At 48.5% G+C, this 17,925-nt stretch overlaps 1 protein-coding gene and 1 pseudogene across 3 annotated transcripts in view; one reads left to right on the top strand and one right to left on the bottom strand.

Annotated features, from left to right (window-relative positions):
• The window catches only part of ATP6V1E1 (ATPase H+ transporting V1 subunit E1), a 30,541-nt gene extending 27,899 nt beyond the window's left edge, over window positions 1–2,642 (top strand). For all 3 annotated transcript variants that reach the window (XM_062194448.1, XM_062194446.1, XM_062194447.1), the window contains 2 exons: window positions 906–993; window positions 2,083–2,642. In XM_062194448.1, the coding sequence (XP_062050432.1) occupies window positions 906–993; window positions 2,083–2,145 (151 nt within the window). In that variant the 3' untranslated portion in view covers window positions 2,146–2,642. The remainder of the gene's footprint in view (window positions 1–905; window positions 994–2,082) is intronic.
• Window positions 2,643–4,114: 1,472 nt separating this feature from the next.
• Window positions 4,115–17,925, bottom strand: part of LOC133762134 (mitochondrial glutamate carrier 2-like) — a 76,127-nt pseudogene continuing 62,316 nt past the window's right edge.

Raw genomic sequence — 17,925 nt, 5'->3', positions numbered from 1 at the left:
CCTAGAACTCAATCCAGGTCTCCAGATGGGTGTCAAGTCTGGGAACCCAAGTATTTGAACCATTACCTGCTGTCTTCCATATAATGTGCACAGCATTACCTGCTGTCTTCCAATAATGTGCACATTATTAGGAAGCTGGAATTGGGAGTGGAGCTGGGACTTGAACTCAGGCACTTTGTTATGAGATGCAGACATCCCACGCAGTGTCCTAACCACCAGACCCAGTTTCTGCTTCTGTGCAGTCCCCTTTCTGTTTTCATAAAATGGTGAGAAGTTATTGGGGAGATAAATGAAAAGGCATGAGAAGCCTTGGGCTTCATGTTCAGGGAGTGCTTGGTGCACAGCAGGCAGTCTAACTTAATGGTGGTCTCCCTTCCCTTGTTCCCAAAATATGGACAAAGAGTTGTATCACAGAAAGTAGGTCAGGTTTTAACAAATGCCTTAATGAAGAGCATAGATTGTTTAGAGAAACCTAAAAATAAATGAAATAAAGAAATTGGAAAGAGGTAGAGAATAAAATAAACGTTCTTTCCCCCCAAAAATTCACAAACCTTTCCAGAGTAGTGCTTTACAGGCCATAGCAGATAGCTGAATCAGAAGTGGAGCAGCCAGGACTTGAACTGGTGTCCATATGGGATGCTGGCACTGCAGACAGTGACTTTACCCGCTATGCTACAGCACCAGTCCCCAAATAAAATAATCCTTTAAAAAAACAAACTGCACACAGTAGTTACTTGGTATTATCAACCTGAATACCTGAAATCTTCACAAACTTTTGGAATTAAATTTTAAGCCATTTTGTTTCACATACCACATGCCAAAATAGTTTCCTTCAAGGGAATAAGGTCATTTGTGTGTCCTTGCTTCCTTAAATCAAAAATTGCTATTTCTGGTGTTCTTTGTAGAGCTGGTGGAGTTGAGATTTATAACGGGGATCGTAAAATTAAAGTTTCCAACACCCTAGAAAGCCGGCTGGACCTCATAGCCCAGCAGGTGAGTCGGGCTACTACTTGTCTCTTTGAAGTTGTACACAGAACACAGACCTAGTCACTGTTTTGGGATTTGTCACTCACACTTTTTGACATTTTCCTAAGTGGAATGAAATTAAGCATGTTGGGGTGTTACATTGTACTGATAGCCACTTAAGTGTGGGAGGCCTTGGGCTGTGTGCTAACCTGTACGTTTTTTTGCATGTAGAGCTGCTGACTGCAGTTCTGTCTGTAGCTGGAAAGATAGAAACTAATGTAAATACTTTTTAAGAACAATTACCATAAGGTCACTGGCTTTTCAGATGTTTCCAGATTTGTATAAATGTGCTCTTGGGAACAGGCTGGGAAAAATCTCACTTGCTCTGAAATGCTGGGTGGCCTCTGCAGTGTGATCTGTGGCTGCTAACTTAGTTACTCCTTGACACTTGTCTTAATAACTAAAGCACTTGACCTTGAGTATCATCTTGGTAACTTAAACTTTAGATTAATGTTTTCCAGTTCAGCAGCTACTAGCCACATGGACATCCTTAAGTAAAGTTTAAAACTCAGTGTCTCCCTCTCACTAGCCACATTTTAAGTGCACAGTAACCACAGGTGGTTGGTGGCTATCACATTGTACAGCACAGCTTTAGAAGTTTGCCTAAGAATTTATCAGTTGCAATAACAAGTGCTTCACCCAAACTTGCATTATAAGTTTTCTGTGTGGTCATTCCTGATACATGGTAGGTGCTCAGTAAAAGTTTATTGAAAGAAGGATCTATGTGATGCAGAATAGTATGATCCAGTCACGCTGCCACTTCTCCCTATGTCCCAAGCACAGGTGGGGCCTAGACAGGAGTGGCCTGAGATTTTCTTTCTCTTTTGTCATTTGTAAGCAGTAACTCTTAGCCCCAGATCTGCAGTTAAGTTTCTCACCAAGGATTGTTGGAGTGCGGATCGTATAGTATGTATTGGGTGCACTTAGCTTTGTGCTCTCCTCCTTGGCCACACAGAGCCACACAGAAGTTGGTGGCTTCCTGCCTGAGGGTCAGACACACAGCCTGGGTGAGTTCTCAGTCACGAATACTTACTTATTACATTTTTTTCTTCACAGATGATGCCAGAAGTAAGGGGAGCTTTGTTTGGTGCGAATGCCAATAGGAAGTTTTTGGACTAAGCCTTTGAGAGGTGGAGTTCATCTGCTGCTCCACTGCTAAGATATGGAGTTTGTGGTATTTGAAGAAACAATATCAATGTAGCTCCCTCTTTGCTGTTTAAATAGTGTTCTCTATTTACCAGTGGATACATTCCATCGTGGGTGCCCTTGGCCTAATTGTTAATGGGAAAGACTTGCTTGATGTGATCAGGAACCTACCTCTGGTTCATGTGGAGGCTGCAGCTTCTGTTGCTTTTGCAGCACGGAGGGAGGGCTTAGATGGTGGCTGTGGACTGCATAGGTCTCCTGTTTTTCCATTCTGTACTTGCAGGTGGTGTGTGTGGTGTGCTCTGCTGTGATGGCCCCGCTCTTTGTGTCTAAAGCACGTGCAGGCATGCATCCTTCTAGAAGTAGTGGCTTCATTCACTGTTACCTGTTCAATCCTCAACTCTGCTACTGTGATTTAAAATCTAAGCCATGGGTATGCTGTATTTATTAAAATAAAAAAATTATGTGGATTTCATTGTAATATCTTTTGTAAGACACTAAAAATATGTGGTTTGAGAGAGTCAAATTCTTCTTGAGATACCTAGAAAATGAGTCTTCCAAATCCCTGAAGCTTTTGGCAGCTTGCAGTTGTCAGTACTGGAAACTATTGTCCCCATCTGAGTCCTCTGGGGCTTCCTCCTCGTTTTACCAGTCACCCAAAAGTGGCCTTTTCAGTCCCTTAAGTCACCACACATCCCCCTGCACAGGCATGGTAACACACTCTGGAAGAGTTGTACAACTACAAGTGGTTTTTTTTTTGGGGGGGAGAGGTACTTTGTGCTTGAAATCCTCTCCCAGGGGCCTTTCTCTCCCTCTCATTGCCTAGGAACTAGTATTTCCCAGCTCAAAGTTAAGAGCTGTCAAGGTCTTGCCAGGTAGCAAAGGGCAGGGCTGGAGTATGAGTCCATCCCAAGAGCCTGAGGGTATAGCCACTGAGGCTGACCACTCTAACACCATCCTCTTTCTCATTTAAATTAGGTTTAAATTAGGTGGTGACTAAAGACAGTGCCAGCTTCCAGGAAAGGTAGATGTTCCTTAGGGCTTGATCCCATTTGTGTGATGTCATTGTTCTCCTCTGTGGCAGTGATATCGGGGAAGGAATTAAAGCACAGGAGGAGCACTGGTTCCTCAAAGTGATATACAGAGTGACAGATGCAAAACCCAACACCCAAGTCAAGCTCTACACTCTTCCCTCCGGCCTCCTCAGCAGGTTGAAGTGTGGGTGACAGTGACCTGCTGTGGCTTCTTCCTAATGCAGTCTTGATTCTGACGGGATGTGGAATAGTGGGTGGCAGCTCCTGTGTATGGCAGCCCATCTGCCAGGCCCAGGATTATAAGATTGTTGACCATGCTGCTTCGCTTTGGTAGCCCTTGGGATGGAGCCATGGTGGGCATGCGAGAGCCCGCGCTGCAGGAGTCGGCTGCCCAGCCTTTCCCAGGCTCTTCAGTTAGAGTCAACCCCAGCTGTCCTAACCTGAAAGGTCCCTGCTGACTCTGGAGGTTTTCCTGGTCCCCTTGAACTTCTTCTTTTTCCAGAGCCAGTGCTAGAACTGTCAGTTACGTGATTCAAGATGAAAAAAACTAAATCTTCAAACTTACTCAAGTATACTGAGTTTAAGTCTGACATAGAAAGGTTAAAGCATATAGCCTTAGTGTTGATTAAGGTCCTGCAGTTAATATAGCCGGAGCAAGTACCATTTCTGTTGTTGAAAATTGGAGGGTAGCGATTTCAGAGTGTCCCTGTGTTGCAGGCATTGTGCAGGGCATCTCGGGCTACACTCAGCTTGCTCGCTAGTTGTCTTCCGAGATGGGGAGGTAGTGCTACAAGTTAGTGGATAAAGTATAATGTGGGTGGACCACTTTGCTGCAAGCCCACACCCTCTAGTCTAAGTGAAACAGGCTAGAGAGATGCCACAAGGGGATGGCCTGAGCTCATCTGTGTTTACTCAAAGCACTTCAAGATGCACTCTCCAGTTCCCATGAAGTTGACACCTTGGGCAGTCCAGAAGAGCAGTGCGATGACAGGCGCCCAGCAGCCTTTTCCTTTCAGGAAGGCAGATGGCCCCTTCTGAATCCAGAACTTCCTGGGGGTAAAAATGGGCCTGATGTCCTCGGCTCAGCATTTGAAAGCCTTTGAAAGTCACTTCCCAGAGAAATAGCAAGACCCCAAGCATGTGAGAGCTGCACCCAGCCCGTTGCAGCTGGGGCAAGGCCAGGGATGAGGGCCTCCCTCTGGCAACAGACTGGAGGAGAGATGCTGCTGTAGGATGTGAGGGACGGGGAAATGCACCCAGCACATGCTGCTTGTGGTGAGAGGGGAGGGAATGGACGAGGTCCCAAGGAGACGAACTTGCCAGTAATGCTGGGCTTTGACGTGTGAGTGCCCAGGGCCTAGCTCTTCCGCGGCACAAGGGTGCTGAGCTCCCACCTGGTGCAATTGATGAGCCCGCTGTAGACTTCCTCACCCTGGCCTTTCTTGGGGTTTGAATTTGCATTTTCAGAACTAAGACAAGTGAGAGTTAAAATAAGTGAACATCTTGTTCTTGGTGTCTTCGCCTCACCATGAAGTGGTTGCAGTCCTTTCCAGATGCAGCAAATGCAGTCACGAGGCGAGGCCTGCCACTGTGTGGGCTGTAACTAAGATTACCCTCTTTGGGCCTTGTGTGGAAAAAGTGAATTGGAAACCACCCTACCTTCAGGTTAGTCTCTGTAGAAAGCACTTGTGTGGCAGGGGGAACATTGTCCCCTCTTACTGCTGGGGCTCCCAGCTCCATCTGGAAAATGAGGGGAGTTGTCAGTGATAAGACATCAGGGGAAGGTCTCTGAGCCCTACTTTCTGAGGAGCTTGGATGCATTTCTGCTAATAGCCCCATGTTGCAACCCAAGAGGGTTTACAGGGTTGGGACTATTTCCTAAAAGTGCAAAAGTGCTATTGATCCCATAGATAAGTCCATAATATATAAATGCCAACATGTAAATCCAGCTGGCCCTTGGACCCCAGATGCCTAATCCCTGCCTCTGCCACGTACTCACCATCCAGAGGGGTGACTGCCACGGCCACTATGGAACCTGCCACACAGCCTGACACGAAGGAGTGGGTAAAGGAAGCCTTCCCGGCGAGCTCACTGAACCCAAGGCTGTTGAGGTTGGCAAACAATGGGAAGTAGATGATGGAGAAAGGGACGTCCCTGCAGAAGAAGAAACTGAACCAGGGCCTGCTGTGGGGCAGAAATAAGCATGCCACAGTGCCCCTGTACTGATGTGGGGTGATGGATACTGTGAGGAGAGCTGCCTCCCTATCCCGCCCAGCACCTGCACCTGTTCACAAGGTGCTAGCTGCAGATCTGAAGCCTGGGTACCACACTCTGCAAAGGAGAATGGGCTGGTGAATGGAAGGGAAAGCAGCTAAATAGACATGAGGTGTGGGGTCAGACCTCTCACTAGGGGGTGAACTGCAGTCCTTCGGGCTGGCTTTGGGCTACCAGATACCTGTGACTCACATGGGCCTGGTCATAGGGGAGGGAGCCTAAACCCAGCCCTCAGGTACCCACTGTGCATCTCTGGCGAGGTGTGGACAAAGGAAGCTTGGGGAGGGCATGCAAGCCTGCACTTGAGTGTCCTGGTAGCACATGAGAGACCAGGCAACAAGCTCCATGGCCCCCTCACGTTCAGGGAGAAATGTTCACCTGAGTAGAGTGGTGCCCAGGTCCTTGTACAGATCAGGCAGGTCCTGAGTATGAAGCAGCTTCCAGGCAATGAGGGTGGCTGACAGGCACTTGGGCTGGACGCCGAGCCCGTGGTGTAGGACCTGGAGGAGGCAGGCCTGGAGGCCAAACTCTGCTGATGCACGTCTGAAAGGAAAGGACAGACCCCCATCACTACCTGAACCCTGAAGATGCCCTAGCATTAGAACATGAATTGTTGGCTGCAGAGACATCCACGGTCCCTGGAGTGCTGATGTGTTGTGCAGCTGTTGCCTCCTCAGGTTTCATTATAGGAGGCTTAACCCCCTCTGCCCCAAGATTTCTTTTCCTGTTAAGACTGGTTTTGCACTGTTGTTTCTGAACCAGCCGTGAACCTCTTTAGATGGTTGCATCCCCTCAGCACATAGCCAGAGTCCCATGTTGATGCCATGTACTGTTGTAAAGCAGTAGAACCTGACAAACTCCCCTGTCTGGAGGTCACCTCCTGCCAGGACTCTGAGTAGGCAAAGAGGCTGTTCAGATCCTTTGCTGACTTAGGGAATTTGATGCTTTAGATGGCAACCCATTTTAGTAGACTACTTCAGGCCCTGTGGGATGAGTTCAATATCTACAACTTAGAATGGATTTTTTTCCCCCTGTTTTAATAAAAACACTCAAGATGTGAGTTCCATTAATGATCAAAGTACTTCCTTGAAATTGGATGAATTTTTAAATTTTTTTCAGTCCTTGCTAAAAAGAAATGATTGCCAGTGTCGTGCTCCCTGGTTTTGTGAGGTGTCTGGCAGTGCACTGTATGCTTCGTGCACAGAACCAGTTGTTGCACCTGCTTTCCTATGTAATCCAGGTGCAGGCCTCAAGTGAGGTTTAACCACATCAGCATGATTTTTCTTACCGCCATCTCAGATGCACTTCATGACTTCATGCTGGGTTTGAAAAACTGACATTAACAGGGCTTTCACTCTGCAGATGGAAGCACAGTGGGGCCTTTTCAGCACCTAACCTTTATTCCTCCTGCCGCATGGTCTGCTGCAGCCTGGTGCCTCCTTTGTAGAAGCTGGGCTGAGTTCCAGCACGACCCATACATACAGCCAAACTGCAGAAGGGAGAACCCCTGCATTTACCAGGGCCAGCTCCTCCTTGCCTGTGCTGGGTAGGGGCTTTACGGCTCAGCTCACACAACTCTGGATCTGGAGTTCAGTCCTGAAGACAGGCCCTCTAGCCTTCCCTACGAGGTCTGGTTTCCTACTGCTTCGCCCTGGGTGTTTCTGAGAGGACCAGGGTATAGGAAAGGTCCTAACTTCTCTTCCAGGAGCGAAGCCAAAAACTTTTACAGCATAAAGTACCCGCTGACTATAGTTAGTGAGTGGGTCATTGACATTTCTTAATATTTTAAAGAACTCACACCTAAATGTTAGGGTGATTTGTTAGGAGGATTGGGCCTGAGAAGTCTGTCCCTCCTGGATCAAGATTCTCATCTTTGCTACTTGTCTTGGAGCCAGAGTGCTGAAAGGGGTCACTGTAATTATACTGCTGTTGTCCTCCGCAGCTGGCTGGGTCACAGGGTCCCACAGGTCAGGGTGGGCCATGGGCCGTGGGGAATCTAGGCTCAGCTCACATCAAGTTGGGACAGGTCTCACCCATGCACCCTGAGACCTACAGCTGTATCTTGAACATTTCCATGGGACACATAACCACCACCTGGCACACTCCAGCTCCACATCCTGCCAACAGCTCCATCTTCAGGTTCTCCTGCATCCTACAGGAGCAGGAGTCGGAACCCTTCAGTCTTGGGCTTGCCCTCCCAGACACACATACATGGGACTTGGCGTACTTGTGCTGCACCCTCTTACCCTTGGCTGCCACTCACTCAGCACAGTAAACAGTCACCTGGCTCTTGGGCCCACTCCTTAAAGATAGAAACAAAGGCTGCAGGGAGGTAGCACCTATGTAGAGGTTGAAGGTATCTGACAATGAAACTCCTCGTGGCAGATATATAACCCTTTAGGTAGCATCACTTGGGAGAGGAGAGGCACGCAGAGAACTAGAGAGTGTTTGGACCTGAGTTTTAAATATGTATCATGGTGACTACATGTGTATACATTATAAATGTCCTATGTATTATCTGTCTGCCTGTCTCCCAAACTATACTTGCACATTCTCTCCCTTCACACACCAACCCTCAGCCATAAAGCTTCAAAAAGATTCTGGGAAAATAAAATTGAAAGATAAGTTTGGGGGCCAGTGTTGTGATACAGAGCATTAGGCTGCCACCTGCAATGCCAGCATCCCATATGGACTTTGGTTCAAGTCTCAGCTGCTCCATTTCCAATCTAGCGCCCTGTCAATGTGCCTGGGAAAGCAGCATGAGATGACCTGAGTACTTGGGCCCCTATACCCACATGGAAGACTTGGATGAAGTTTCAGTCTTTGGCCTGGCCCAGCCCCAGTCATTGCAGTCATCCGGGGAGTGAACCAGCACTGGAAGATCTCTCTCCCTCTGTTGCTCTGCCTGACTTTCAAATAAATAAATATTTCTTTCTCTCTTTTCTTTCTTTTTTTTTTTTTTTTGACAGGCAGAGTGGATAGAGAGAGACAGAGAGAAAGGTCTTCCTTTTTGCCGTTGGTTCACCCTCCAATGGCCGCTGCGGCAGGCGCATCATGCTGATCCGAAGCCAGGAGCCAGGTGCTTCTCCTGGTCTCCCATGTGGGTGCAGGGCCCAAGGACTTGGGCCATCCTCCACTGCCTTCCCGGGCCATAGCAGAGAGCTGGCCTGGAAGAGGGGCAACCGGGATAGAATCCGGCACCCCAACCGGGACTAGAACCCGGTGTGCCAGCGCCGCAGGCGGAGGATTAGCCTGTTAAGCCACGGCGCCGGCCTCAAATAAATAAATGTTAAAATAAATAAATAAAGCCTGCTTGGGACAGCTTCATCCCATATCAGAATGTGTGATTCAAGTCCTGGATCCTCCATTTCTAGTCTGGCTTCCTGCTAGTGCATCTGGGAATAGAGAGGAAGATGGTACAAATACTTGGACCCCTGTCACACACATGGGAGACCAAGATGGAGTTCCTGTTTCCTGGCTTTGGTCTGCCCCAGATTTGGTTGTTAGGGCCATTTGGGGGAGTGAACAAGAGGATGTAAGCTCTCTCTCTGCCCTTCTCCCACTCTCGTTCCTCTAACTTTCAAATACATAAAAACATCATTTTTAAAAAACAGTAAAGATTAGGGCTGGCACTATTTCATAGCTGGTAGAGATGCCTCCTGCAGTGCCAGCTGCTCTGCTTCTGATCCAGCTCTCTGCTATGGCCTGGGAAAGCAGTAGAAGATGGCCCAAGTTCTTGGACCCCTGCACCCGTGAGGGAGACCCAGAGTTAAGCTCCTGGCTCCTGGCTTTGGATTGGCGCAGCTCTGGCCATTGCGGCCAATTAGGGAGTGAACCGTTGGATGAAAGACCTTTCTCTCTCTGCCTCTGCCTCTTTCTAACTCTGCATTCCACAATAAATAAGTTAAAAAAAAAACAGTAAAGATTATTTGGATACAGACACATTTTGAAATCCATACATAATTTTTTCATAGTTCAAAATTTTCATAATTGCAAATTTCACATTTTTCACAAGCTTTTTGAAGACTCCCTTGTATCTCCAGGAGGAGAGGTAAACGGATCTGCAGTCCTCCCTCTGCCGCCTTTCCCAAATCCCTAAACTCCCAGAAGAGACCTCTCCCTTGCCATGCACCGCCATACCCATATTCCATGAGCATGTGCCACAAGAAGTCATTGGTTGCCAGCTTGATGGCCTTCTCCAAAGTGACCAAGGTTAGGTTGACTGCAGCCCCTGGAAGTGAAAAACCAAGGTGAGAGGTGAAAGCCATCCCAGAAGTGACAACCCCAGCCCTGCCTGCCTGGCAGCGCCTGGCACACTTGGCCCTGGCTGGTGCTTGGGGTAAAAGGCGAGCAGGGCTTCTGGGCCTGTCGTACTGAATCGAGAGTTCACTTTCCATTTCGTCTTTCACCCAAGTTTTCCTCCTTTCTGTACACTGATGTCCCTTGTGGGCCCCTTGGCCCAGCTGTAAGGAAATCCTTCATTCTGCCTTTTCTGGTGCCAAGCGGCTCTGATGATGGCTGGGCTGGGTGTCTGGTCCTCAGCCTGTCGGCAGCTGTGTGGCTCCCATGGGGGCACTGGCAGGCCTGGCTTCCACAGCAGCTTCACACTCACTCTCCATGACCATGGCCAGGGAAAGGACTCTGCTAGGGCATGTTGAGGAAGAATTGCCAGTGACTCTGTTCCAGGAGCTCAAAACCCTGCCCATTTTCTGCCCCTTCAGCCTCTCCCTTTTCACTGCTGGGGGTGCGGGAGGGAAGGAGCTGGGAATAGACCCGTGTCACTTGCTCTGAACGCTGGGCCGCCGGTCTCCATAGTGCTCTCCCTGGAGCCTTGCCAGGAGCTAGGGCTGCCTCTGCCTTCCCCTCAGCACACCAAAGTTCAGGGAGGGTGGAGGCCAGGAGCGCTGGTAATCCAGGCCCCTTTGCAGCTGCTGCCTTGGCAGAAGGAACACTGCTGCCTGCTATCCTGTAAGCTCGCAAGGTCTGGAGCCCCTCACCACACCCCGGGCCCCCGGTGGGGCAAGCCTGGCCTCTGCTGAGGTCCCCGTGATGCCTGTAAAGCTCACCTTGGTACATGCCCAAGAACCCATTGGTCCCCGCCATTTCGATCCTGGCAGAGCCGGAAAAGCACGGGAGTGAAGAGGGGCGGTGCTGGTCTTCTGGACACTCACAGCTGACCACCTCCCCAAATGAGCCCATGCCCAGCCTGGGGGTGCCTGCCCCCACCTACATTCCCTTGTATGAGACTTTGCCAGGCTGGTTCTTCAGTCAAGTCTTGGACAAGTCGATGAGGAACAAACAGGTCATGCCCACCAGCCCCGCCACACCTCCATTGATGAGTTTGGCCAAGGGGAGGAGAGAAGGGCGTAAGGAAAGCAAGCCAGCCACAGTGGGAACAGCAGGGACAGTAGGGAAACGGCAGGGTTGGGATGGCTGTTCCAGGACCTTGGCCCCACGGAAGGTGGGCAGGGCCTATTCCCCTCTGCCCTGCCCCCAGCTGTATGCCTCTCTCCCACTGTGGGCGCAGTAGGGGCCGGCAGCACCTGGCCAGCTCTTCCCAGAGAGCTGTGCTCATCAGGCCTGAAGCCTGGTCCTACACCCATGGGGAGCTGCATGCTGAGCTAGGACACCCCAGGGTTTTTGGAAAGGAGGCAACATGGCCCGGCCCTCCTCTCCCAGGCCCCAGCAGGGTGTAGGGATATGCAGAGCAGTCCTGCCGAACTGCCACCGGTGGCTTGTGCTGGGCTCTTCCTTGCCCTTGCAGCCACCAGGAAGTTTCACACAGACTGCCTTTTTAGGGTAAGGGGTCAGGGTTAAAAGAAAGAGGGATGATAAGGTGCCCAAACTGAGGCTTGAGAAGAGCTGAGAGGCAGGGATCAGCGGTGAGGGATGACGGGGTTTTTAAGGAGAGTTGCTCTGGACCAGGAATCCCTCTCTAGTGTCCAAGAAACATCATGAAATACCTGGGGTGTTTAAAGTGACTTTTTGCCTCTTCCACTGTGTTTCCTGAGCTCCATATGGTCCTACTGAGAGGCCACGCTGTACTGTGGCTCTGAATTTACCTATATTTGTCATGGTGGGAGATGCCAGGGACATTCCTCAGGCACAGGAAGCCACGATAGCCATCATCACCATCACAGCAGGTGAGCAGGGGCCATGGCACTCCTGATTTTTCCTCGGATGCCCCACCCACCCTGCAGCAGGGCCCCTGCAAGCTGCCTGAGGGCCCCTCCTCTCTGTTCCAGAAGCTGCCTGCCATTCTTTGTTGTCTCCAAGTATTTTTTTTTTTTGGGGGGTGGGGGGTGGGGAAGGGACCAGTTTTTGAACTGCCTGCCAGAAGCTCATTGAGAGGGGCCTGGGGGACCCAGAGGCAGTGAGGGCTGCAGTCAAGGAAGAACAGACCTTGAGGAGGGGAGGCAGCATCAGGGAGATGATGAAAAAGGCCTTGAGGCCTGCAGCTCCTATTCCAGTTAAAAGAAGAAGGAACTGGAGAGTATTTTATTTGAAAGGTAGAGAGAGAGAGAGAGAGAGAGAGAGCACTCCCATCTGCTGGCTCACTCCTCAAATACTCAGAACAGCCAGGGCTGGGCCAGGCTGAAGCCAGGAGTTGGAACTCCAACCAGGTCTCCCGTGTGTGTTTGGCAGGGTCCCAACCTCCCAGAATATGTGTTAGCAGGAAGCGGAATCAGAAACAGAGGAGCTGAGACTTGAACCAGGAACTCTGATATGGAATGCAATTGTCCCAAGTGGTGTCCATAAAAAAGATTTATTTTATTTATTTCAAAGGCAGAGTTAGAGAGGAGGAAGGAGAGACAGGGACAAAGAGAGAGATCTTCCATCCACTGGCTCACTCTCTGGATGGCTATAACAGCCAGTGCTGGGCCAGACTGAAGCCAGGAGCTTCAACAGGATCTCCCATGTGGGTGGCAGGGGCTGAAATGCTTGGGTGCTGCGTTCCCTGGGCCATTAGCAGGGAGTTGGATTGAAAGTGGAGCAGCTGAGACTCGAACCAGCACCCATATGGGATGCTGGCAGTGCAGGCGGCGGCTTAACCCCCTACACTGCAGCACTGGCCACCCAAGTGGTGTCCTAATCATTTTAAACACAGTGACTGCTGTGTTGAGAAGAGAGACCAGAGGCCCATTGATGAAAGCAGAAAGATCAAGAAGATGATCACATTCAGGCAAGATCACAGTCATGCTGCCTCTCGGGTGTGGTTAGCAGGAATCTTAAAAGGAAGTGGACCTGGGACTTGAGCCCAGGCACTCCCATGTGGGATGTGAGTGTCCAAGAGGTGGCTTAACCTGCTGCACCACAACACCTACCCCTAAATGGCATGTCTTGTTGTGCCAGATGTGATATGAAGCAGAGAGAACACTGACATGGTGTTCAGACTCATGACTTGTAACACGTGGACCTCCTGGCAGAACAGAGGAAGCTCTGGAAAATTGAAGCAAGCACACCTGAGGAGAGCAAGAGGGAGCCATCCTGATGGCAACTGAAGCCCTGCTTCTGCTTCCTTCCGGATTCTGGCTGCATCCCTGTCCACTCAACTGTCTTGTCAGTAAATTGACCTCATTGCTTAATGTGCTAGAGTTCTTTATTTTTATATTTATGTATTTTTTTAAGGAAGATCTTTTTTTATTTTTTTATTTTTTATTTTTTGACAGGCAGAGTGGACAGTGAGAGAGAGAGACAGAAAGAAAGGTCTTTTGCTGTTGGTTCACCCACCAATGGCTGCCGTGGCCGACGCGCTGCTGCCAGCGCATCGCGCTGATCTGAAGCCAGGAGCCAGGTGCTTAACCTGGTCTCCTATGCGCATGCAGGGACCAAGCACTTGGTCCATCCTCCACTGCCTTCCCGGGCCATAGCAGAGAGCTGGACTGGAGGAGGGGCAACCGGGACAGAATCCAGCGCCCCGACCAGGACTAGAACCCAGTGTGCCGGTGCCGCAGGCGGAGGATTAGCCTAGTGAACCGCGGTGCCAGCCTATTTTTATATTTATATTGTTGATCTATTTGAAAGGTAGAGCATGAGAGAGAGAGAGAGAGAGAGAGAGAGAGAGAGAGAAAGAGAGAGAGAGAAAGAGAGAGAGAGAAAGAGAAAGAGGTATCTTCCATTTGCTGTTTCACTCCACAAATGGTTAAAACAGCCAGGTCTTAGCCAAGATGAAACCAGGAACTCCATCTGCATCTCCCATGTGAGTAACAGGGACCCAAGCACTCAGGCTATCTTCTACTTTCCCTGGCACATTAGCAGGGAGCTGGATCCAAAGCAGGGTGGTCAGGACTGGAACCTGTACTGATAGGTGATGCTGTATTTGCAAGTGGTGGCATCACCCACCGAGTCACAACTCGGACTCCATAGAATTGAGTTTGAATTCTTTGCATCAAGAGTCTTATCCCCAAAATTATCAATGAGAGGTAGCCTTTGCTGGTGACAGAAGCCGAAGGCTGGACTCAGCAGAGGAGCAAGGCAGAGGCTGCAAGGACAAGTTCCAACTCACAGCATCTGTCATCACCTGAAGCTCCAACCGTTCACCTCCACAGCTGGAGCTCACAGGCAACTCAAGTGCATTGGCTGTGCTTGTAGAGAGTCAGCTCCAGGAAGTTTTCTGAAAAAGTGGCAGGAACCAGCCCTTTCTGTCGAATCAGAGAGTAAAATTATAACTGAGCACAATGCAGCTGCCCCTGCAAATGTAGTCCCTGCTGCTTCCAGAGCTATTTTTCTATTTTGGAAATGTTGGTTCCCCAACTACTTAAATAGAGGTGTTTAAAAGAAGCCATATGGAGCTGGCATAGTGGCTTAGCAGATAAAGCCACCACCTGCAGTGCCAACATCCCATATGGGTGTAGGTTCGAGTCCCAGCTGCTCCACCTCCAAGCTCCCAGCTGCTCTACTTCCAGCTGCTCCACAGCTCTCTGCTGTGGCCTGGGAAAGCAGTAGAAGATGGCCTAAGTATTTGGGCCCCTGAACCCATGTGGGAGACCTAGAAGAAGCTCCTGGCTCTGGCTTGGCACAGCTCCGACCGTTGCAGCCGATTGGAGAGTGAACCAAAGAATGGAAGACCTCTCTCTCTGCCTCTCCTTCTCTCTCTGTGTAACTCTGACTTTCAAATAAATAGATAAATCTGAGAGAGAGAAAGAGAGAGAGAGAGAGAGAGAGAGAGAGAGAGAGAGAGAGAGAGAGAAGCCAGAGAACTGGGGACACACTCCTTTGCACCTCCACTAGATGGAAGTGACAGCGGCTCAGCCACAGGAGCCCCCTGCTGGAGCATGCATGTCAGAGCAGCCTGGGTGCTTCCCTGTAGCAGGTGTAGGTCTGCAGTGACTAGGACTTGATATGGCGATTATTAGTAGTGAGTCAACTGACAGCCAGCCAAGATAATGTTTTTTCATTTATTTATTTGAGAGGTACAGCAACAGAGAGACACAGAGGTACAAAGGGAGAAAGAGCTCCCACCTGCTGGTTTGCTCCTAAGTGCCCACAAGAGGCATAAGCCAGGCCAAAATCAGGAGCCCTGGACTCAGTCTGGGTCTCCTATAGGGTAAGCAGAGACCCAAATACTTGGGCTGCCACCTGCTGCCTTCCAGGATGCACATTAGCAGAAAGCTGGATAGGAAGCTGACCCAAGATTCTAACCAGGGTATTCTGATGTGGGATGTGGGCATCTTAACTGCTATGCTAAACAGCTGACTCCTTGCCACTCTCCCCCTCCCCCTAGTCCCACGGCCAAGGTTTGGAGGAGTCACATAACCACACAATCCTAAATCTGGCAATAGGAACCACAAGTGCCATGGGCCCAGTGTTGTTCTATGAATATTTGCTGAGTGCTTACTATGTGCCATTCACAGTTTTGGGTAGCAGAACAGGGTCCCTGTCATCATAGAGTGCAGAATCCACTGCTTCTGACTCTGGTGTGAACACTGTCCACTGGGCCCAGGGAGCTCTTCAGTGCTCTCAGCAGAGCCCCAGAGATCCCATGCAAGGGAGAAGCCACAGCCAACAGGTCCTCGGGTAGCCATAGTCCCTGACCAAGGAGCTCATAGCCCTGCTAAAGAATTCAGTGAACACAAAAAAAGGCCAAAAAAATTCAGAAAAATTTAAAAAATGGGGCTGGTGTGGTGGTATAGTGGGATAAGCCACTGGCTTTCATCCCATATGGGCCTCAGTTCGAGTCTCAGCTGCTACACATAAAATCTAGCTCCCTGATAACGCATCTGGGAAAGCATCAGAAGATGGCCCAAGTGCGTGGGCCCTTGCACCCATATGGGGGACCTGAATGAAGCTCCTGGCTTCTGTCTGGCCCAGGCCCTACCATTGTGAACATTTGGGGAATGAACCAGCAGATGGAATTCTCTCTCTCTCTCCATCTCTCCCTTACTCAGCCTGTAACTCTGCCTTTCAAGTATTAAATATTTCTAAAAAATAAAAACAAAAATAAAGAAAAACAGTACCAAGAAGACAAAAAAGTGAATAGGCAACCGACAGAATGGGAAAAAATATTTGCAAACTATGCAGCAGATAAAGGGTTGATAACCAGAATCTACAAAGAAATCAAGAAACTCCACAACATCAAAACAAACAACTCACTTAAGAGATGGGCCAAGGACCTCGACAGACATTTTTCAAAAGAGGAAATCCAAATGGCCAACAGACACATAAAAAAATGTTCAAGATCACTAGCCATCAGGGAAATGCAAATCAAAACCACAATGAGGTTTCACCTCACCCCGGTTAGAATGACTAACATTCAGAAATCTACCAACAATAGATGCTGGAGAGGATGTGGGGAGAAAGGGACACTAACCCACTGTTGGTGGGAATGCAAACTGGTTAAGCCACTATGGAAGTCAGTTTGGAGATTCCTCAGAAACCTGAATATAACCCTACCATTCAACCCAGCCATCCCACTCGTTGGAATTTACCCAAAGGAAATTAAATCAGCAAACACAAAAGCAGTCTACACCTTAATGTTTATTGCAGCTCAATTCACAATAGCTAAGACCTGGAATCAACCTAAATGCCCATCAACAGTAGACTGGATAAAGAAATTATGGGACATCTACTGTATAGAATACTATATAGCAGTCAGAAACAATGAAATCCAGTCATTTGCAACAAGATGGAGGAATCTGGAAAAAAATCATGTTGAGCGAATTAAGCCAGTCCCAAAGGGACAAATATCATTTGTTTTCCCTGATTGGCAACAACTAACTGAGCACCAAAGGGGAAACCTGTGGAAGTGAAATGGACACTATGAAAACAGTGACTTGATTAGCTCTTGTCCTGACTGTTGATGTACAATTTAATACTTTATCCCTTTTAGTATTTTTTTTGTTCTAGTACTAGTGGTTGAACTCTGTAATTAACACACAATTATTCTTAGGTGTTTACATTTAACTGAAAAGTGATCCCTGTTAAATATAAGAGTGGGAAAAAGAGAGGGAGGAGATGAACAATTTGGGACATGCTCAATCAGACTTGCCCCAAATGGTAGAGTTAGAAATGTGCCAGGGGATTCCAATTCAATCCCATCAAGGTGGCATGTACCAATGCCATCTCATTAGTCCAAGTGATCATCTTCAGTTCACAATTGATGACTCTGATAGGTCTAAGAGTCAAAGGGATCACACAAACAAGACTAGTGTCTGCTAATACTAATTGATAGAATCAAAAAGGGAGAGAACGATCCAACATGGGAAGCAGGAGACACAGCAGACTCATAGAATGGCAGATATCCTAAATAGCACTCTGGCCTCAGAATCAGCCCTTAAGGCATTCGGATCTGGCTGAAGAGCCCATGAGAGTATTGTAGGCATGGAAAGCCAAGACACTCTGGAAAAAAAAAGAGGACCTGAATGAAAGATCTCTGCGAGTGAGATCCCAGCAGAAAGAATGGACTATCATAGAAGGAGGTACCTTTCTCTGAAAGGAGGAGAGAACTTCCACTTTGACTATGATCTTGTCTAAATAAAATCGGAGTTAGCAAACTCAAAAGGCTTCTATAGCCTTGGCAACTCATTACAAGAGCCTAGGGGGATTACTGACACCATAAACAAGAGTGTCAAATTGTTAAGTCATCAACAGGAGTCACTGTGCACTTACTCCTCATGTAGGATCTCTGTCCTTAATTTGTTGTACAATGTGAATTAATGCTATAACTAGTACTGAAACAATACTTATTCTTTGTGTTTCTTTGTGGGTGCAAACTGTTGAAATTTTTACTTAATATATGCTAAATTGATCTTCTGTATATAAAGATAATTGAAAATGAACCTTGATGTGAATGGAATGGGAGAGGGAGTGGGAGATGGGAGGGTTGCAGGTGGGAGGGAAGTTATGGGAGAGGGGAATCAACTGTAATCCATAAACTGTACTTTGGAAATTTATATTTATTAAATAAAAGTTAAAAAAAGGATTGTGTTTAACATTTGGGTAAGAG

This window comes from Lepus europaeus, chromosome 6 (assembly GCF_033115175.1).
Source record: "Lepus europaeus isolate LE1 chromosome 6, mLepTim1.pri, whole genome shotgun sequence".
NCBI lineage: Eukaryota > Metazoa > Chordata > Mammalia > Lagomorpha > Leporidae > Lepus > Lepus europaeus.
Note: the sequence above shows the minus strand (reverse complement) of the source record. Positions and strands in the feature narration are given on the sequence as shown.